Source organism: Barbus barbus, assembly GCF_936440315.1.
Source record: "Barbus barbus genome assembly, chromosome: 15".
NCBI lineage: Eukaryota > Metazoa > Chordata > Actinopteri > Cypriniformes > Cyprinidae > Barbus > Barbus barbus.
The window spans coordinates 23,154,348-23,171,576 of record NC_136743.1 but is presented as its reverse complement, the minus strand read 5'-3'; the positions used below and the strand labels follow the sequence as shown (position 1 = coordinate 23,171,576).

Here is a 17,229-nt window from a genome sequence, read left to right as displayed (position 1 = left end):
TTCTTAATTTATTTATTAATTAAAAATTTTTTAAGATTTTATTATTTTTATTTATATACTTTTAATGAGTACTGTTTTTTTCTATGGAAAACACTTTGAATTACCATTGTGCATGAAATGTGCTATATAAATAAACTTGCCTTGCTTAAAAAGAGGTCTCATAAAAAGAGGTAATTTACATGTAGAACAATACAAAACCAACCTGTTTACTTACAAAGGTCAGCAAAGGAATGCAAATGTAATTCATGTAATTCAAAGTTTCAATTATAATCAATATATTTGTTCTGAGCAAACAGTGAGGAAAATGCCAGAGAAAGATCTTTTTTCTATTGTATTATTTTGCCCCATCCAGTCTTACAAATCGAGCCAAGTACCTCACAAGCACATCCTGTGCTCCCAATAATTTTTAAACAAGTTGACAAAAATTCAGAGGGTCGGCCTGAATTTGACCAGAGTTCTCCCCATTCTCAAATCATACAGACACATCAGTTTTTTTAACCAAATGACTTTTTTTAACCAAATGACCTTTTCTCTCTCTAAAACTTGCACAGTCAAGTTTTTTTTCTTTCCAAAGCAATAGCAGCAACATTGAAAATTTAACATCTGTGTTTAGCGCAAAACTTCATGTGATTGCCATACAGTACAGTCATGCCGTGTTTCTTTGACACAATTATCAAATTAACTGATAACGTAACGTGTGCAGTGTCTCACAACCTCTTGAGTATCCGAACTCGTACTGTATATTTCTGGCTTAACCCTAATAGACTTAAGTGGGAAAAAATTTAAAATACTACAAAAATATTATATATGGCCCCTGTAAAAGCATAAACTGAAATATCAGTTGTAGCACATCATGATGAGTTCAGCCCAGCAGCTGCCAGTTACAATGCAGAAGGGGTGAATACAGATGTGCTGATTATGTTGTCCAGTAGGTACTGCCTGCATGCACAGAATATTGAGTAGAAACTGGACGAGAGGCCAGCAATGTCAGTGGAGATGTATGGCAGGACTTCTGGACTGGCCTGATTATAGTAGGAAATCTGAGGGCAAAACAGGAGACCTATAAGACACATCAGCATGAAATACATTGTGACCATCATTTAGTATTTTACTACCTTCGAGACACTTTTTGAAACCTCATAAATGGTGAACCCAGCACAGACCACCTCACCCCTGTGGAACTCCTCTGTGGGTGGGTGAGAGGGTAGAGCAACAGATCTTAGGGCAATTACATATGGATCCCTAAAAAACAAATATACATTGTATGTAAATATTAAATATAATTGTGCTGCATTCATGCCATGACGTAATTACTAGATGATAACCCGTGACCTGTTCACTTCCTCAGACTCGGGATTATGCGTTTCTGTGCCAACACTATTAATGCCAAAATGAATCTGTGTGATTTCAGTAATCAGTAGAAAAAAAACAACACATCAAGTAACAGCTGTTATGCAAATGCATTAGACGTATTCAACTGTGTGCTAGCTGCATTAAACTGTATTGTATGTCCTTCGTTATTTTTTTAGATTTTTCTTGCATCTTCGTAACAGAAATATTATTAAATTTAATATTTTCTATATTAAGTGAAAGTGAAGTGACATGTGACCCATACTTGGAATTTGTGCTCTGCACTTAACCCATCCAAGTGCGCACACACACACCGTGAACACACACCCGGAGCAGTGGGCAGCCAATGCTGCGGCACCCGGGGAGCAGTTGGGGGTTCAGTACCTTGCTCAAGGGTCTCACCTCAGTTGTGGTATTGAAGGTAGAGAGAAAGCTGATTATTCTCTCCCCCGACCGACAATTCCTGCTGGACCTGAGACTCGAAACTGCGACCTTCGGGTTACAAGTCCGACTCTCTATTCATTAGGCCACGACTGCCCCACTTATTAAAATAACAACTCAACTACATTTTGCTGCTAAGGCCACTGCCATTTTAAATGCGTTTCCACATGCCATTGCAGTGGTCAGGTGGTACAAGTCGGACCTTGTAATTACAAACGTATACACTTTTTACAAGATGGAACCTCATTAACTGCAGTTTCGACATGTGAATATGCCTTTAGAGAAACTCATGGGTGCTTAAAAGAACAGATCACCGAAAAATTAAAATTTGCTGGAAATTTACTCATACTTAGGCTATCCAAGATGTAGATGAGTTTGTTTCTTTATCAAAACAGATTTGGAGAAATTTAGCATTTCATCACTTTCTCGCCAATGGATTCTCTGCAGTGAATGGGTGCTTTCAGAATGAAAGTCCAAGCAGCGGATAAAAACATCACAATAATCCACAAGTAATCCACACGACTCCAGTCCATCAGTTAATATCTTGCGAAGTGAAATGCTGTGTTTGCAAGAAATACAAACACATGCATAAGTCCTTTCTCTGACAGCACCCATTCACTGCAGAGGATGCACTGGTGAGCAGTGATGTAATGCTAAATTATTTCTTTAAAGGCAACACATTTATCTTATTTACTTCATACATGGTCTTATTGTTCACAGTTTATTAGTGCATATTAATTCTAATAAAGAAAAAACTGTCGGTGTAATATTTTTCTTTCACTTTCAAGTAAAGTTAGCAAATGTTAGCTTTTAATACCACACCTAGAATTGCTATAGTCATCCTCACCCGCTATCACAGGGTGGTCTTCTAGAGGCCAGTAAAATGAAGTCCTGATATTTTCCTCCTTTACTGACCGAAGGAGTAACAACTTGATAGATGAAATCATCCTCATCAACCCTAAGGAGCAGCTTACACAAACTGCACAAAACAATACAAAAAATGTAAAGGTCAATTTGAATTGGCATTTGGATTTACATTTTTGAATAATGGATATTTCAAAATGTTATACAGTATGATCATGTAATACATTTACAGATATGACCAACTTACTAATGTAACATTGGTAATAACAGTGCTCACAATGGCCATACTTGTTACATCGTAAGAAGAATGGCATCTACGCTAATATTAGTCTTGTTAATATTAATGTTTCTTTCTTATTCCGAGGTCACCGTAGCCACCCAGATCCAGACTGTATCCAGATCAGATGGTGGATCAGCACCTAGAGATGACCTCTACAGCCAGGACACCTACATGAGCCCCAGAGACTGATCCCCAGTGAAGACCCTGTCTCCAAGACGGCCATCGGGACAAGACTACAGGAACCAGATGAGTCCTTTGCACAATCTGATTCTGCTTTAGCCTAGATTTAAACTGCTGATTTTGTCTGGCCAGAGGAGAATGACACTATTTCGACAAACTATTTCCCCGTCTAAATACTGTAAAGCTGATATAAAGTCACCCAGCTTTATATCAAGCCGATGTAAAGCTGCTTTGACACAATTTGCATTGTTAAAAGCACTTAAAAATAATAGTGACTTGACATAGGCTATCAGGTATGTGCATACATAATTCCTTTCCAAAATAATGAGGAACTGATGAAGAAATTTAAATTTTTATTTGTAAAAAAGGTTTGATAAATTTACAGTATTTAGTTTTGGTGTCTTTTTTTTGTTTTAAAACTCAGGTGTGAGTCTTAGTGACCTGATAGACTAAAGAATTAAAAAAGAATTTGGTTTTGTTTAACCGTACTTGGCAACTGAGAATATTACAGTCTGAACTAGTTATAAATTTGTCTACGGTCTGATGTCCTTGCTTTTAAAAAAAATTTGTCTAGAGACTTCATAGCTGACTTGCATAGTGTCAAACGACGTAATATTTATTGAGACTTAGTCGAATCTATGGTCACAAGGGCACCCAAAACTCGTAACAATCACAATTTCTTCTCTATCGAGCTCAAATTTATCGATGTTATCCGTTGTTATCTGACATGATTTTGTTCAGTTCTAATCCCAACTTTCTTCTTATTCTTTGACTTTTCTGTGCAGATGTTCCATACCTTCTTTTGTTTCAATCAGCAATGTTGTGTCATCAGTTTATTACTCTTCAACCTACCCATATGCTATCCTCCCCTAGCCTTTTGGAATATGGCTTTAGCCTACAGATTGAAGTATGGTGACAAGATGCAGCCCTGTCATAAACCTTTTCAAAATCGAAAACCAACTTATGTCTCCATAATTCATTTGAACTGTTATTTCTACTTTAAACGTTTCTTATGTTTTTGTGCTAAACAGTTTTTGAATAAAAAAGTATTACATTTATTAATTTTGAGCAAATAAGCATGACATTTATCTCTGGCCTTGCCTATTCCATTTGTAATTAAAAGAGTCTGTACAGTAGCTAATAATACTGTGGTATGTATAGTGTCTCACGTATAGTGTTGGTCCCATTTATGTCTGCGACTGAGATCTGAGAGGAGGATGAAGGCTCTTTGTGCTGGGATTTCCATCTCAAACTCCACCCTGAAACACAAACTCTGACTCTCCTCCACTGTATACAGGCTCACCTGCCCAGTGCAAGACAAGGTATCTAATGTTAAAGTGTGAACTCTATAATGTGCAACTGACATATGAAGAATAGTGCTTACATTGTTCTTCTTTGAGCTGAGGTCCCAGTTGTTTTTGGCTGCAAGCATCTTCAAGGCAGACACATTATTGTAGCTCAGATACACCTGAAAATGAGAATAGCCTTACAAAATCAGTGCTTTTCATCTCTTTTGCACATTATCAGTGATTTTGCTCAAAAGTAGATGTGAGTGAAACACACTGTAAACTCTATAAGCAAATTATATAAATAGTAAATATCTAATTACTACTGAAATAGTACTATGGCAGTGTACAACCATTTCTTAATACCAGTCACATTTACATAATTCTGCATATCTTGTCTGTTTTTTATCTTTATTTTGGATGTCTATCCTGATATTTTTTTTTTTTTTTTACACGTAAGCCCTATTCGTGCCACAAGTTTGGACCTTGTAATGGTAAACAGACATTTGGATAACATGTATTTTCTGAAGAAGGGAAAGTTACCTGGTTACTGGTGTCCCATGGGACAGACAGTGGCACCTCGGTCTGCTTGCATGAGATAATGTACTTCCTGAGTAGAAACAAAGGCCAGATGAGCAAATCATGTTTTTGAGAGAAATTGAACAACAGGCAATACAGCTAAATGATGCTCAGGAAAAATTCTCTATTACTTTATATCATTTCAATATTAATTTAATTATTCCATTAAATAATTGCATTAGTTTTTGATTAGATTTTATATTTTTAAATAGATTTTGGAAGTTTAATATTATTTTAGAATTTTTTTTAGAAATAATTTTTCTAGCATATCAAAATAAATACTTAAAAACTAAGCCTAATAAGAAAAATATATAATTATCTATAATATTGATCTACTTCAGAATATCAGAATATATATTGAATTTGATCTTTTAATAGCACTATCTTAAACTATCGAAAACGCATGTCACATGACCATTCATGCAGGTACCACCATAGATATGTGTAGGTAGATACCCTATTATTTAGATGTCGGACGCGTCTGCTTGCTTGGAGCGGTCGAATGGAGAATCTACCTGTACATATCTATGGGTACAATAACAAGCATGATGTTATTGTTTACATGGTCGTCAAGGATACGCAGAGTGAATGTGGGCAGCCACGCCATCATTTTCAAAAGTCTCCGTTTTGGTCCATTTACACTGAAACGCAACCCTAGAGTTTTCAAACTAAAACGGGGTCTGCAGTGTTTTCAAAAGTCTCTGTTTTCGATCTCGAAAACGCCGAAGTAGTGTAAACGAAAGCCGTAGCCATAGCAAAAGTTATGCGTTTTAAAACGAAAACGCACTAGTGTAAATGGGGCCTGAGAGTGCGGCTTGTCCAAATACCCACACTTGAGGTCTTGGACACTTGACAGCGCGTGCGCGCGACAGGAAGTAAGGGTGCTTTCACACTAGCACTTTTGGTGCACACATGGGTTCGATTGACGTCAGAGTTCGGTTTGTTTGGATGATGTGAACGCTGTCTTCCGAACTCGCACCACACCCGCGAACCGTACCCGAGTCCGATTAAAAAGGGTGGTCTGGGGTACGGTTCAAGTGAACTCCAGTACGGTTCGCTGCTGATGTGAACGCAATCGTACCAAATCGTGGAAGTGAAACGCTATTAATGCCGTATTATTTCATAAAAAAATGTGTTTCACTCACTTTCCTGATGAGCGTGACTGACTGTAAGGATTGTAAGCAGACAGCTGTATGTCTTATTTCTGTTTGCCTTCAGCGTTCTTTAGAGCATTTGCAGTAGGCCTACATTCATAAGACAGACATAAGTGCTTTATGCACTGAAGCACACAAAACGAACGGTTCAAAACTGTAAAGATATAAAAGTGCCAATCATATGCATTTACTAAGCAACGGGGTAAACAGCTGCTGGCTTGATGACGCAAACGAACCACGGTTCGGACCCAAACAAAATAATATGAATGCAGTCCAGGGGGAGGGGGGAGCAATCGAACTCGGGTTCGGACCAGGCAATCGAACCAAGTGTGAAAGCACCCTAAGTGCGCAAGACTGTCTCAGGTCTTAAAAACGGCGAAGCGCAGTGCCCTTAAGGCACACTAAATTCACACTATCTTAAATGCCGCTCCGGAGCGCTATTCGAGGCTAAGTGTATCCCATCATGCATCATTTTCTGGAAATAAATTGAGACTTTTTGTTGAGATCTCACGAGAGGTCATGGACACTTTTCCAATGTAAGTTAAATATTAATATAATAATTAGATATTACATATAATTTAGTAGAAAAACTGTGTTTTTACATTTTATTGGCACAAAGATGAGTAGTGGTGATATTTATTTTTTGTACATTTGCAACTGCTTATAACTTAATTAGAAGCACCATAAATTAAAATTATGTCATCTTATAGGGATACTGAACAGACATTTAGAAGTTGACTTTAAAATGCAAAGTATTTAAAATTAAAATAAAACTATGTAAACACTTGCATTTTTACAACACTAAAAGTGTGTCCTATTCAGGCAATGAAAAGTTCGACACACACTTGTGGTCTTCATCCTCACTTGAACACTTGGGCCAAATACAGGAAATACGTCATACAAGTAGTCAAGTGGTCAAGTGCAAAGACTGCAAGTGTGGGTATTTGGACAAAGCCTGCAAGTCTGAAAATGTAAGTGCATGTCTGCAGCCAGACCCTATTAGACTCTTCTCACATGGTATTGTGAGCTTTTGTTATGACTGGACCAGCACCAGTTTTGCTACCTATCAAGACGAATCTTCTTCCTGGCAAGGGCCTCCTGATATCTCCTCTGTCCCTCCTGTCAGAAAATTCAGAATAGTATTCAAAATTCAGATTTTACAATATCCAGTTTACTTTAACAATCAAGTGACTGTTGGCATGAATGTTTGCACTATGAACACCAAATCTGGACTCTTCAACTGAGGTTCAGGTTTTATGGGGGGCAGTTGACGTGGCCTTCCTTTCTCATCCAGCACCTCAAATGTCATGAAGGCACTGTTAATATGCCTCAGAGGTTCATCTCCGTGATAGGCTTCTGCACAGACACCTATCTCCATACTAAAAAAACAGAGATACTGCCAATGAGCTATATGACATCATCACCGTGTAGTCGTTAAAATCTAAATACATCTTTTAGATACTGATAGATAGATTATATAACCCCACCTGTTCTTGAATGTGTTATTGACAATGGCCTTTAGAACCAAACGATCTCCAACCTGGGAAGGGCCTCTAAAGTGGAACATGTCTATAGCCCTCAGAGTTGGATGAGCATTGCATAAACGACTAAAAAAAAAAAAAAAAAAAAAAAAAAGAGAAAGCCAGTGTGTCTTTAGTTTTTTATTCATAATAAGACCATCACAAGGCACAAGATGTTTTCTGTCCTGTGCTGACATACTTCCTTATATAAAAATGAAGATATTGTTGATTTTATTTGCTACTTGTCTAGTTAGTTGCAGGTTGTAGTAGGGAGACTTTCTTATTTTAGATACAACAAAATGATACAAGAATTATGAGTGTTTGTAAAAAAAACAATCCATAACAAGTCCCTAATCCATAACTGTGCTTCTTCCAGTTAAAAAGGCAATCCCCTGTCGTTCTCTCAAATCAAAATCCACCGACATATTTGTTTAAAAGTATTCTGGACTGGTTTTAAATGGTGTTTGATCTGTGATCTCTTTTGATTGAGACAGCACAATGTTTTCACTGGAGAATGCAATATTTTTGGATAGAGGACTCATATTTTAGCCAGAAGCAAGTTGAAGTTAAAAACATATTAATGATGGATTTGTTTTACAAACACACTGATTTTTTGCTTCTCAAGACATTTATTGTTGGACTGGAGTTGTGTGGATTACTTGTGGATTAATGTGATATTTTTTATCAGCTATTTGAATTCTCATTCTGACAGCACACCTTCACTGCAGAGAATCCACTTGTGAGCAAGTGATGTAATGATAAATTTCTCCAAATCTCTTCAGATGAAGAAACAAACTCATCTACATCTCGGTTGGCCTGAGTATGAGTAAATTTTCATTTTTGGGTGAACTATTCCTTTAATTGTGTATATTTTAGGAGCACATAGCATATAGATATACCTCAAAGCCAACACAGATTAACTAAATGGCACAAAATGATTTCACTGTGTTTTTAAGAAAGGCTTGTTTGTATCAACATTACAAACCTTGAACCCTGATCTATTGCACGTTAAGGGTTAATAAAGGTAAATATTAATTGCTGTATAAAAATGCACTTTGCAAGAGTGCAGACACACACCTGGCTGCAATTGTAGTGACATTTTCCATCCAGGCCATAATCTGGCCTCCGAATGTGTTGACCTGGTGATTTGCATGAGGAGGAAGTACCAGCTCGACACTTTCCACTCTTGTTCTTTCTGTCGGCAAAGCCACATCTTCGTCATGGTTCTCTGCCTCACAAACAATAAAATACCTCCTCAAGATGCTAAACAGATGCTCAGAGAAAACTATTTTTGAGATAAATTATTGTCTAGAACAGGTGCAATAGCTTAGAGTCATAGAGTTCACTCTAAAAATGAAAATTCTGTCACCATTTACTCAACTTTGTTGTTCCACACCTGATTTTGTTCTGCTGAATGACTTTCTTCTCTATGACTCTCTTCATACAAAAAAGTGGGGATTCTACAGTAAATATCTTCTTTTGTGTTCCACAGAAAGTTATTCAGATTTAAATACATGAGGGTGTGTAAACGATGACAGATTTTAAATTTTTGGGTGAACTATCCCTTTAGGGCTAAGTAACTCACTCTGTCTGAGATATTATCACATATGCATATGCTTTCAGTTTGTGAGCCTTAGCGTAATGTTTGCACAAAGCCTTTTGTCTTTTCCAAAGTGTCTTTACCAAAAGTGAAGTGCCTCCATCACTTAAGACACTTACCCTCACTGATCCTTCTCTGGAAGGTCTTGTTGTTGAGCAAGTCCTGCATGATGTCGTGGTGAATGAGTCTCATCCTCCTTCTCTCAGCTGCTAAACTGTGCTCCACCTGTTCTTGGTGTGTGCAGGGCACAACCTGCCTCAGCTGCACCTGCAGTTACAGTCCCAACAGATTTCTTATCTACACATTGCCTCATTTATTGATGAGTGCAGAGTTATTGTGCATTTAGATGCTTAGACTGGTGCATTTAGATGAATTTAGTGCAGAAAGCAACTGTATCTGCCTTGTTTATTTGCATGCCATTTGCTTTGTTTCCTTATTTCCACAGCTATAACAAAAAGATCAAATCAGTTTTAACTAAGATGTAAGTGAGCATAGCATATTTATAAACATTATTATTATAAGCATTCCTATGGCATTGTTTTCTCATACCTTGTTTGCATCTGTGCGTTTGGCGACAAATGTGGCAAAAGCCTGACACACTCTCCAATGACGGCCACTGTACAGGTCCTCACAGCTCACCTCTATCCCCACCTCACACACAAACACAATACATACACGAATAACTGCTATTCTACATATTTTATTTCTTCAAATAAATGTGAAGTGAATTCAAAATGGTTCTCTATCATAAATAGTACTCTAACACAGTACTCTAATAATTCTAATGCAGTATTCTCAGTACTCTTAATAGGAGGCAGGAAAAATATCTCCAGTTAACAAAGTAAATATTCTGCAGATATGTTAAGGATTCACTTTAATCAAACTCTATTTGTTTTACTTTGGAAACCATGTTGAATTATCATTTTAAGGGGTCCTTGACATCAAAAGGTCTGAAAACCTCAGTGTTACATAAGTGAAGTGACATTCATAACAGTAGAAACCACTCCAAAAACATCTGTATGTTGTAGTAGAGTAACCTTTGGTCAAATAAAATAAAGTGAGACTGTTTCATATTATAATGTAAAGTGTGGCTATTACCTCCATGCTTGAGTTGAAGGCCCTGTTGACTTTGGCCTTAATATTGACCACTTGTCCAACACTGAAAAATATATGTGTATTTCAAATGTAAGTGATAATGAAAGTAGCTTGTGATATATTAGAGACTGTTTTCCATTGAGCTTATATTACTGAGACTCTCCTCTCTAATCAAAGTTACATTTGATTGGTGCTGTGCTATTCTAACAGTCTGACAAACTGGAGTAATTAACAGTGTTCTGTATAATAGTAGTTTAATAGAACAATTAACCAGACAGAACTGCCAGTACTCCCTAAGGGCGAAATTACATTCTGGTTAGGATGTTTTTCAAAAGAGATGTGGCTCTAATTATCTAAAATATAAGTGATATTTATTTTGTACCCAATGGTGTGCTCAAAGTAGATGTCATCAACAGAAACTGTCACACAGGGGCATCCAGCGTGTCTCTCAGCTGGAATGGAAGCAGATTAAATAAGACATCTTGACACTAATGAATCTCACACCATTTTTAAAAGATTTGCCTGTTTATGACTGACAAGTAATGTGCAAAGAATACAGTATTTGCCCCCTTCTTGATTTCTTCTGTTTAAGTATAGGCTATATCTCAAGCTAAACTATTTCAGAAATGAAAAAAAACCTAACATAAATCAAAGGCAACCTGAGTAAACACAAAATACAATTTTCTTTCAATTATAATGTTATTTAATGAAGCACAATCAACCCTATTTAAGGAAGGCAGTGTCATGGTTTGAGAGAGGAGAAAGCAAACAGAATGCTCCCTGTCACTTGTGCAATATATTGTTGTTGGCTAGCAAGAACCCAATTTTGAGTATTGTAATTTTGAAAGTTGTTTCTATTTTTTGTATTGACTCTCATGTCTTTTTTGTCTGTTTAGGAAGTTGAGTTATTTGTGTATCCATATTACTTTCGCTCTGCCTTTGGACTTTGGGAAAATTAAAGTCTCATCATCAATAAGATCAAGCCTCCATGTCTCATAATGTGCCATAACATCGCCCTCATGAGACCTGAATACAGCCTACAACACAGCCCTGTTCAGTTAATACACTTTTCAACAGAACTTTTTCAACAGCATGAAGATGGCTAAAAGGCCTTACCCAGTAACACACAATGCCAACTGTGAAAGAAATTCCAGAAATGATGAGGAAGAAAGTGAGTGAAATATTTTAACCTGGGACCGGTTACAAAGCTATTTCAAGGCTCTTGGACTCCTAAGAACCCAAGCAAGAGCCATTATCTTCAGATGGAAAAAATTGGCACAGTAAGTAGCAAACCTTCCCAGAAGTGGCTAACCTTCCAATATTCCTCCAAGACCACCGCAAAGATTCATCTTGAAAGTCACAAAAGACTCAAGGACAGCACTGAAGGAACTCCAGGCCTTTCTTGCATAAGTAAAGGTCACTGTTCATGACTCCACCCTCCAAAAGACACAGGCCACTGCTCACCCAGAAGAGCATTAAAACTCATCTGAATTTTGCGAAGACACACCTTGATGATCCTCAAACCTTTTGGGAGAATATTTTGTGTGCTAATGAGCTGTAAGTAGAATTGTTTGGAAGACAGGGGTCCATAGGATAAACCAAACACCAAAAAGAACATTATACCCATGGTCAAGCATGGTGGTGACCAAGGACGGATAAACACATGGGCTTATCGGGCCCCTGCAATTCAACCAAGGCAACATCCCCCCAAACCCACTCCCTAAACACACACCCCCGAATGCAAATTTAACCTTTTACTTTGGTTGCCTTTGTTCTATGTTGCAATTTGTATGAGGATCTAAAACAATTCACATGAAATATACATAAAAAAAGAGCAAATCAGTATGGGGAAAATACAGTGCTGTATAAGAATAATGTACCTAATAATTTATCTCACATTGCAATATTTCAAGTAATGTTTTTACAGTCTGGAACATACTCCATGTAGTCACACACAGTGGTGGAAAGAGTACTGAAAATTGTACTTAAGTACAAGTACTGTTACATTGCTGAAATAATACTCAATTACAAGTAAAAGTACTGGTGTCAAAACCGTACTTAAGTTAAAGTACAAAGTACTCGTCTCAAAAACTACTCAAGAGTATTATTTACTAGTTATTTTTTAGCGGCAATATTTAATGAATTATCAAAAAATATTCATTCATATCTTCGCTTCTGGCTCCTAACGCTCTGCCAGATAGCCCAAGAAAACAACAAACTGTGCTAATTTACACCCACGATGTCATATAATACTGAAAAATTATAACCCTAACTTTTATCTCCATACTGAAAACCCAGATGGCCAGACAGTGATTCAGCTAAAATATTAGTGTCTGAGGCACTGTGAGAACGGAGACTGTAGTGTGCACAGCAAATTTTTAAATATGTAATATTAATTAAATAGTGCTCATAAATGGCTGTTGAGATAGTATTCTCAAGTGAAATGAGTAGAGACATGGACCCAGAAACTGCAGTCCTTACATCATACTTAACAAGAGGATTCTCCCCAAGCCATCAAACTGACGTCTTTAGAGCGAGAACGCCATTCCAGAGCAGAAGCAAATTTTCAGTTTTTGATTAAATATAACGACGGCAGACAATTTTTTTCCCGGTGTATTGACTTGCACGGTTTAATTATTCACCACAAGACTAGTAATGTGCAGTAAAATAGTATGTAGGGTCATTTTTGATTTCATGACAACTTCAAACATTTTTAATATCATTGGCAAAACTACCACATACTGTATACAGGTACATCTCCAAAAATTAGAATATCATGAAAAAGGTAAATATTTTTTGTCACTCATTTCAGAAAGTGAAACCCATATATTACATAGATTCATTACACATAGAGTGAAATATTTCAAGCCATTATTTCTTGAAATTTTGATGATTATGGCTTACAGATAATGAAAACCCAAAATTCAGTGTCTCAGAAAATTAGAATATTACATAAGATCAATAAAAAGAGGATATTTTAAACAGAAAGTCAGGCTTCTGAAAATTATGTTAATTTCTATGCACTCAATACTTGGTTGGGCCTCCTTTTGCATGAATTACTGCATCAATGCGGCGTGGCATGGAGGCAATCAGCCTGTGGCACTGCTCAGGTGTAATGGAAGCCCAGGTTGCTTTGATAGCGGCCTTCAGGTCATCTGCATTGTTGGGTCTGGTGTCTCTCATCTTCCTCTTGACAATACCCCATAGATTCTCTATGGGGTTCAGGTCAGGTGAGTTTGCTGGCCAATCAAGCACAGTAACACCATGGTCATTGAACCAGCTTTTGGTACCTTTGGCAGTGTGGGCAGGTGCCAAGTCCTGCTGGAAAATGAAATCAGCATCTCCATAAAGCTTGTCAGCAGAAGGAAGCATGAAGTGCTCTAAAATTTCCTGGTAGATGGCTGCGTTGACTGTGGACTTCAGAAAACACAGTGGACCAACACCAGCAGATGACATGACAGCCCAAATCATCACTGACTGTGGAAACTTCACACTGGACTTCAAGCAACATGGATTCTGTGCCTCTCCACTCTTTCTCCAGACTCTGGGACCTTGATTTCCAAATGAAATGCAAAATTTACTTTCATCTAAAAAGAGGAGTTTGGACCACTGAGCAACAGTCCAGTTCTTTTTCTCCACAGCCCAGGTAAGACGCTTCTGACGTTGTCTCTGGTTCAGAAGTGGCTTGGTAGCCCTTTTCCTGAAGACGTCTGAGCATGGTGACTCTTGATGCACTGACTCCAGCTTCAGTCCACTCCTTGTGAAGCTCTCCCAAGTGTTTGAATCAGCTTTGGTTGACAGTATTCTCAAGCTTGCAGTCATCCCTGTTGCTTGTGCACCTTTTCCTACCCAAATTCTTCCTTCCAGTCAACTTTGCATTTAATATGCTTTGATACAGCACTCTGTGAACAGCCACACCTTTCATTAATGACCCTCTGTGACTTACCCTCTTTACGGAGGGTGTCAATGTTCGTCTTCTGGATCATTGCCAAGTCAGCAGTGGTCCCCATTATTGTGGTCTCAAAGAACAAGAGATACCCGGAATTTATACTGTAGGGATGGTCATTAATTGAAACTCAAATGTAAATATTCTAATATTTTGAGATACTGATTTTTGACTTTCATGAGCTGTAAACTCTAATCATCAAAATTAAAACAAAAAAACTTTTCAAATGTTTTACTGTACATGTAATGAATCTAAAATATATAAAAAGTTTCACATTTTGAAATGTTACAAGACAAAATTTGCTTTTTCACGATATTCAAATTTTTTGAGATGTGCCTGTACTGCCATATAGATATTTTAATATTTCAAATTGTTTTGTCCATCCATTTTTTCAAGGCAAGCATTATTTCAAGCTTTGAGTGGTTTAATCCAAGTCTTCCTAAAAATACACGTTCACTTTATATGATTAACAGATTTTAATATAGGCTTTTATTTACATAGCCTACATACAGTATAAACATTGCCATTACAAAAATCTCAATCTTAAACATTTGCTCATTCTGTGTATGTGTCTTTAAAATAGGGTAACTTTGTTGCAAAAGCTTACAGCAAATAAGCTGATTTCAAATTTGATTTCAAACTGAACTGAATTTACAAAAAAAGACAAATACACAGTCAGTAATAAAATTCTAAAACAAATGACCTCAATTCAGTTGAGGTATTCGAAATATGACAACACTGAATTTTTATAAGCAATGATTTAAGAGCCATATATGTTATTTGTTTAGATAAACTGAACATTAGATGGCTTTGACCTGTAATGTCTGTACAATGTAGTGATGCAGTTAGACAAACTAGGCTATTTACATGTACAAATCATACAAATATCCCATTCCTAAATATTTCTAGCATAAACTTACATGGTAAGGAAATTAAAGTTCCATTTTTCATATTGATAACTTTCTGGTGCATTTCACTTACAGTCAATAAAATTTCCAGTAGCATTTTCATCGGTCAGGCGTGGATCTGTTCTGAATGATAACTTTTGACAAAGTTTAATCTAGGAGCAAAGATAAATAATTTCTACTATAAAAGCACGGAGAGATCACGATTGCCCAGTCTGAATGCGCACAAGCAATATCGGAGTGAAAGGACAGGCAGGAATTTGTATAAGTTAGGCCTATTTGAGAGCTTGCATCAGGTTTTCTGCGATTACATGACTGTGTTCTCATTTTGCAATAAATCGCTCCACACATTTGCGTGTAAATTATTAAAATTATGCCGAATACCTGCAATCCGCCGCGGATATTCAGATTCAGACTCTGTAACTGACAGGAGGCGGATGCATGTCAAACTCACTGTTGGAGAGGAGAGAGCGAGACAGCTTGTATCGGTGTAGGGCAGGCTATAAACGGTAGATACTGAGGAAAATGAGTAATGGAACCGTGTCAGATATTTCAGTATCGGTATCAAAATATAAATATTTATGATAACACTACCATGTAGTTTGTTTCTCCAAACTTTGACTCCAGTTACGCTGAGCTCCCTCACTGTCCGATCAGCTCTTCAAAAGCTGCTGCTGCAAGCGGCAGCTTCTCCCGCTTCAGATATCAGGACTTTTATTGCGTACTCAGTAACGAACTATGATTTAAATGTAACGAAGTAGATTATTTTGCTTAATTTGTACTTAAGTACAAATATCCTTACATAGAGTATTTTGGAGCCTTTACAATGTAGGTTAAAAGTGCTTTGTCTCATTCATAGTGCAAACTCACCAGACAGACATGCTGTGCAGTCCATCCATTTGAGCAGCTGTCCGATGCTCAGCTCTCCGCAGTGGTTTGCATGGCAGGGCAGCACTATCTGGCTCATCTTCACCTCTGAAGGGTTGCGATGCTGTCTTTCATCCTCCAGATGAAGGTTATGCAGATTCTCTTTATGATGGGACTCTGATGCCATACTGATAGGATGAAGATTCAGCAGCTGAGAGCAAATAATATTCAATGCTAATATTAGAAATTGGAGTTTTGCTTTGAATACAGCAGTCTCATAAAGGACCATTTAGCCTCACTTAAAATGTTGAGATTAAATCTTAAATCTACTTATATATATATATATATATATATATAATGGAGGCCTAAAAATACATTTTGCATCCAAAATTCTCATTAATATGAACAAAACAATAAACAAATAGAATGCACTTTAACATTGTCTAAAACACTGACTAGACCTAGGTCCACTTTTTAAAATATTTTATATTTTATTATCTGTATTATTACTATTATTATTATCATTATTATTATTATTATTTACATTTTAAATGCATTTGCCAGCAAACTAAACATCACGAGGTATGATTGTGAATTTTACCACATGTAATTGCACATCTCAACGTTGTACTTTCAGTCTGGTAACTACTTATTACTGTTGAATATTGCGCAACCTTCAGTAATCTCTGTGACACTCCTTAACGTTAACACCCTACATTTTAATGACAACATCTTCAATGCATTCCTGTGCCAGTGAGATTTGTCTTCAAATTTATTTCAACATAAGAATAGATGTTATGTGCACTTGCGTTTCTGTGCAGCGCGTTTACAATGAAGTGAATAGACGTGCAGTTGTTGAATGAGTATCAAGAACAGCATCGAAAACAAGTTTAAGCGGCGACATGGCTTGATGTTTAGATATAAAGTATCCTTCACGCCCTTACCGCGATCTGCCTAGACAGTCTGGTTAGATTCAACACGGCAACCTTTCTCGCAAGACTATAACTCCAGTGACAGACTCAAGCGTTCACGGAAGATCTTCACGCATGGGAAGTCAGCGAAAATCCCTCTTCAGTCGCGCGCATATAGTGTTCACTAATAAGTAGCCTAAGACCCCGCCCCGTGTCTCATGTTTACATATGTTCTGTAAAGTTCACAACAC

The 17,229-nt window shown here is 37.2% G+C and overlaps 1 protein-coding gene across 1 annotated transcript; it reads right to left on the bottom strand.

Annotated features, from left to right (window-relative positions):
* Positions 1-53: 53 nt before the first annotated feature.
* Positions 54-17,189, bottom strand: LOC306881719 (acyl-coenzyme A thioesterase 11-like). Its single transcript, XM_079435949.1, has 16 exons — positions 17,012-17,189; positions 16,071-16,278; positions 10,732-10,801; positions 10,353-10,413; positions 9,804-9,905; positions 9,374-9,521; positions 8,732-8,882; positions 7,622-7,741; positions 7,375-7,513; positions 7,198-7,253; positions 4,945-5,011; positions 4,500-4,583; positions 4,285-4,418; positions 2,639-2,770; positions 1,116-1,242; positions 54-1,040 (listed from the first exon to the last, which is right to left on the bottom strand). Exons 2-16 carry the CDS (start codon positions 16,252-16,254, stop codon positions 882-884), a joined length of 1,734 nt encoding a protein of 577 aa, XP_079292075.1. The 5' UTR covers positions 16,255-16,278; positions 17,012-17,189; the 3' UTR covers positions 54-881.
* Positions 17,190-17,229: the final 40 nt, after the last annotated feature.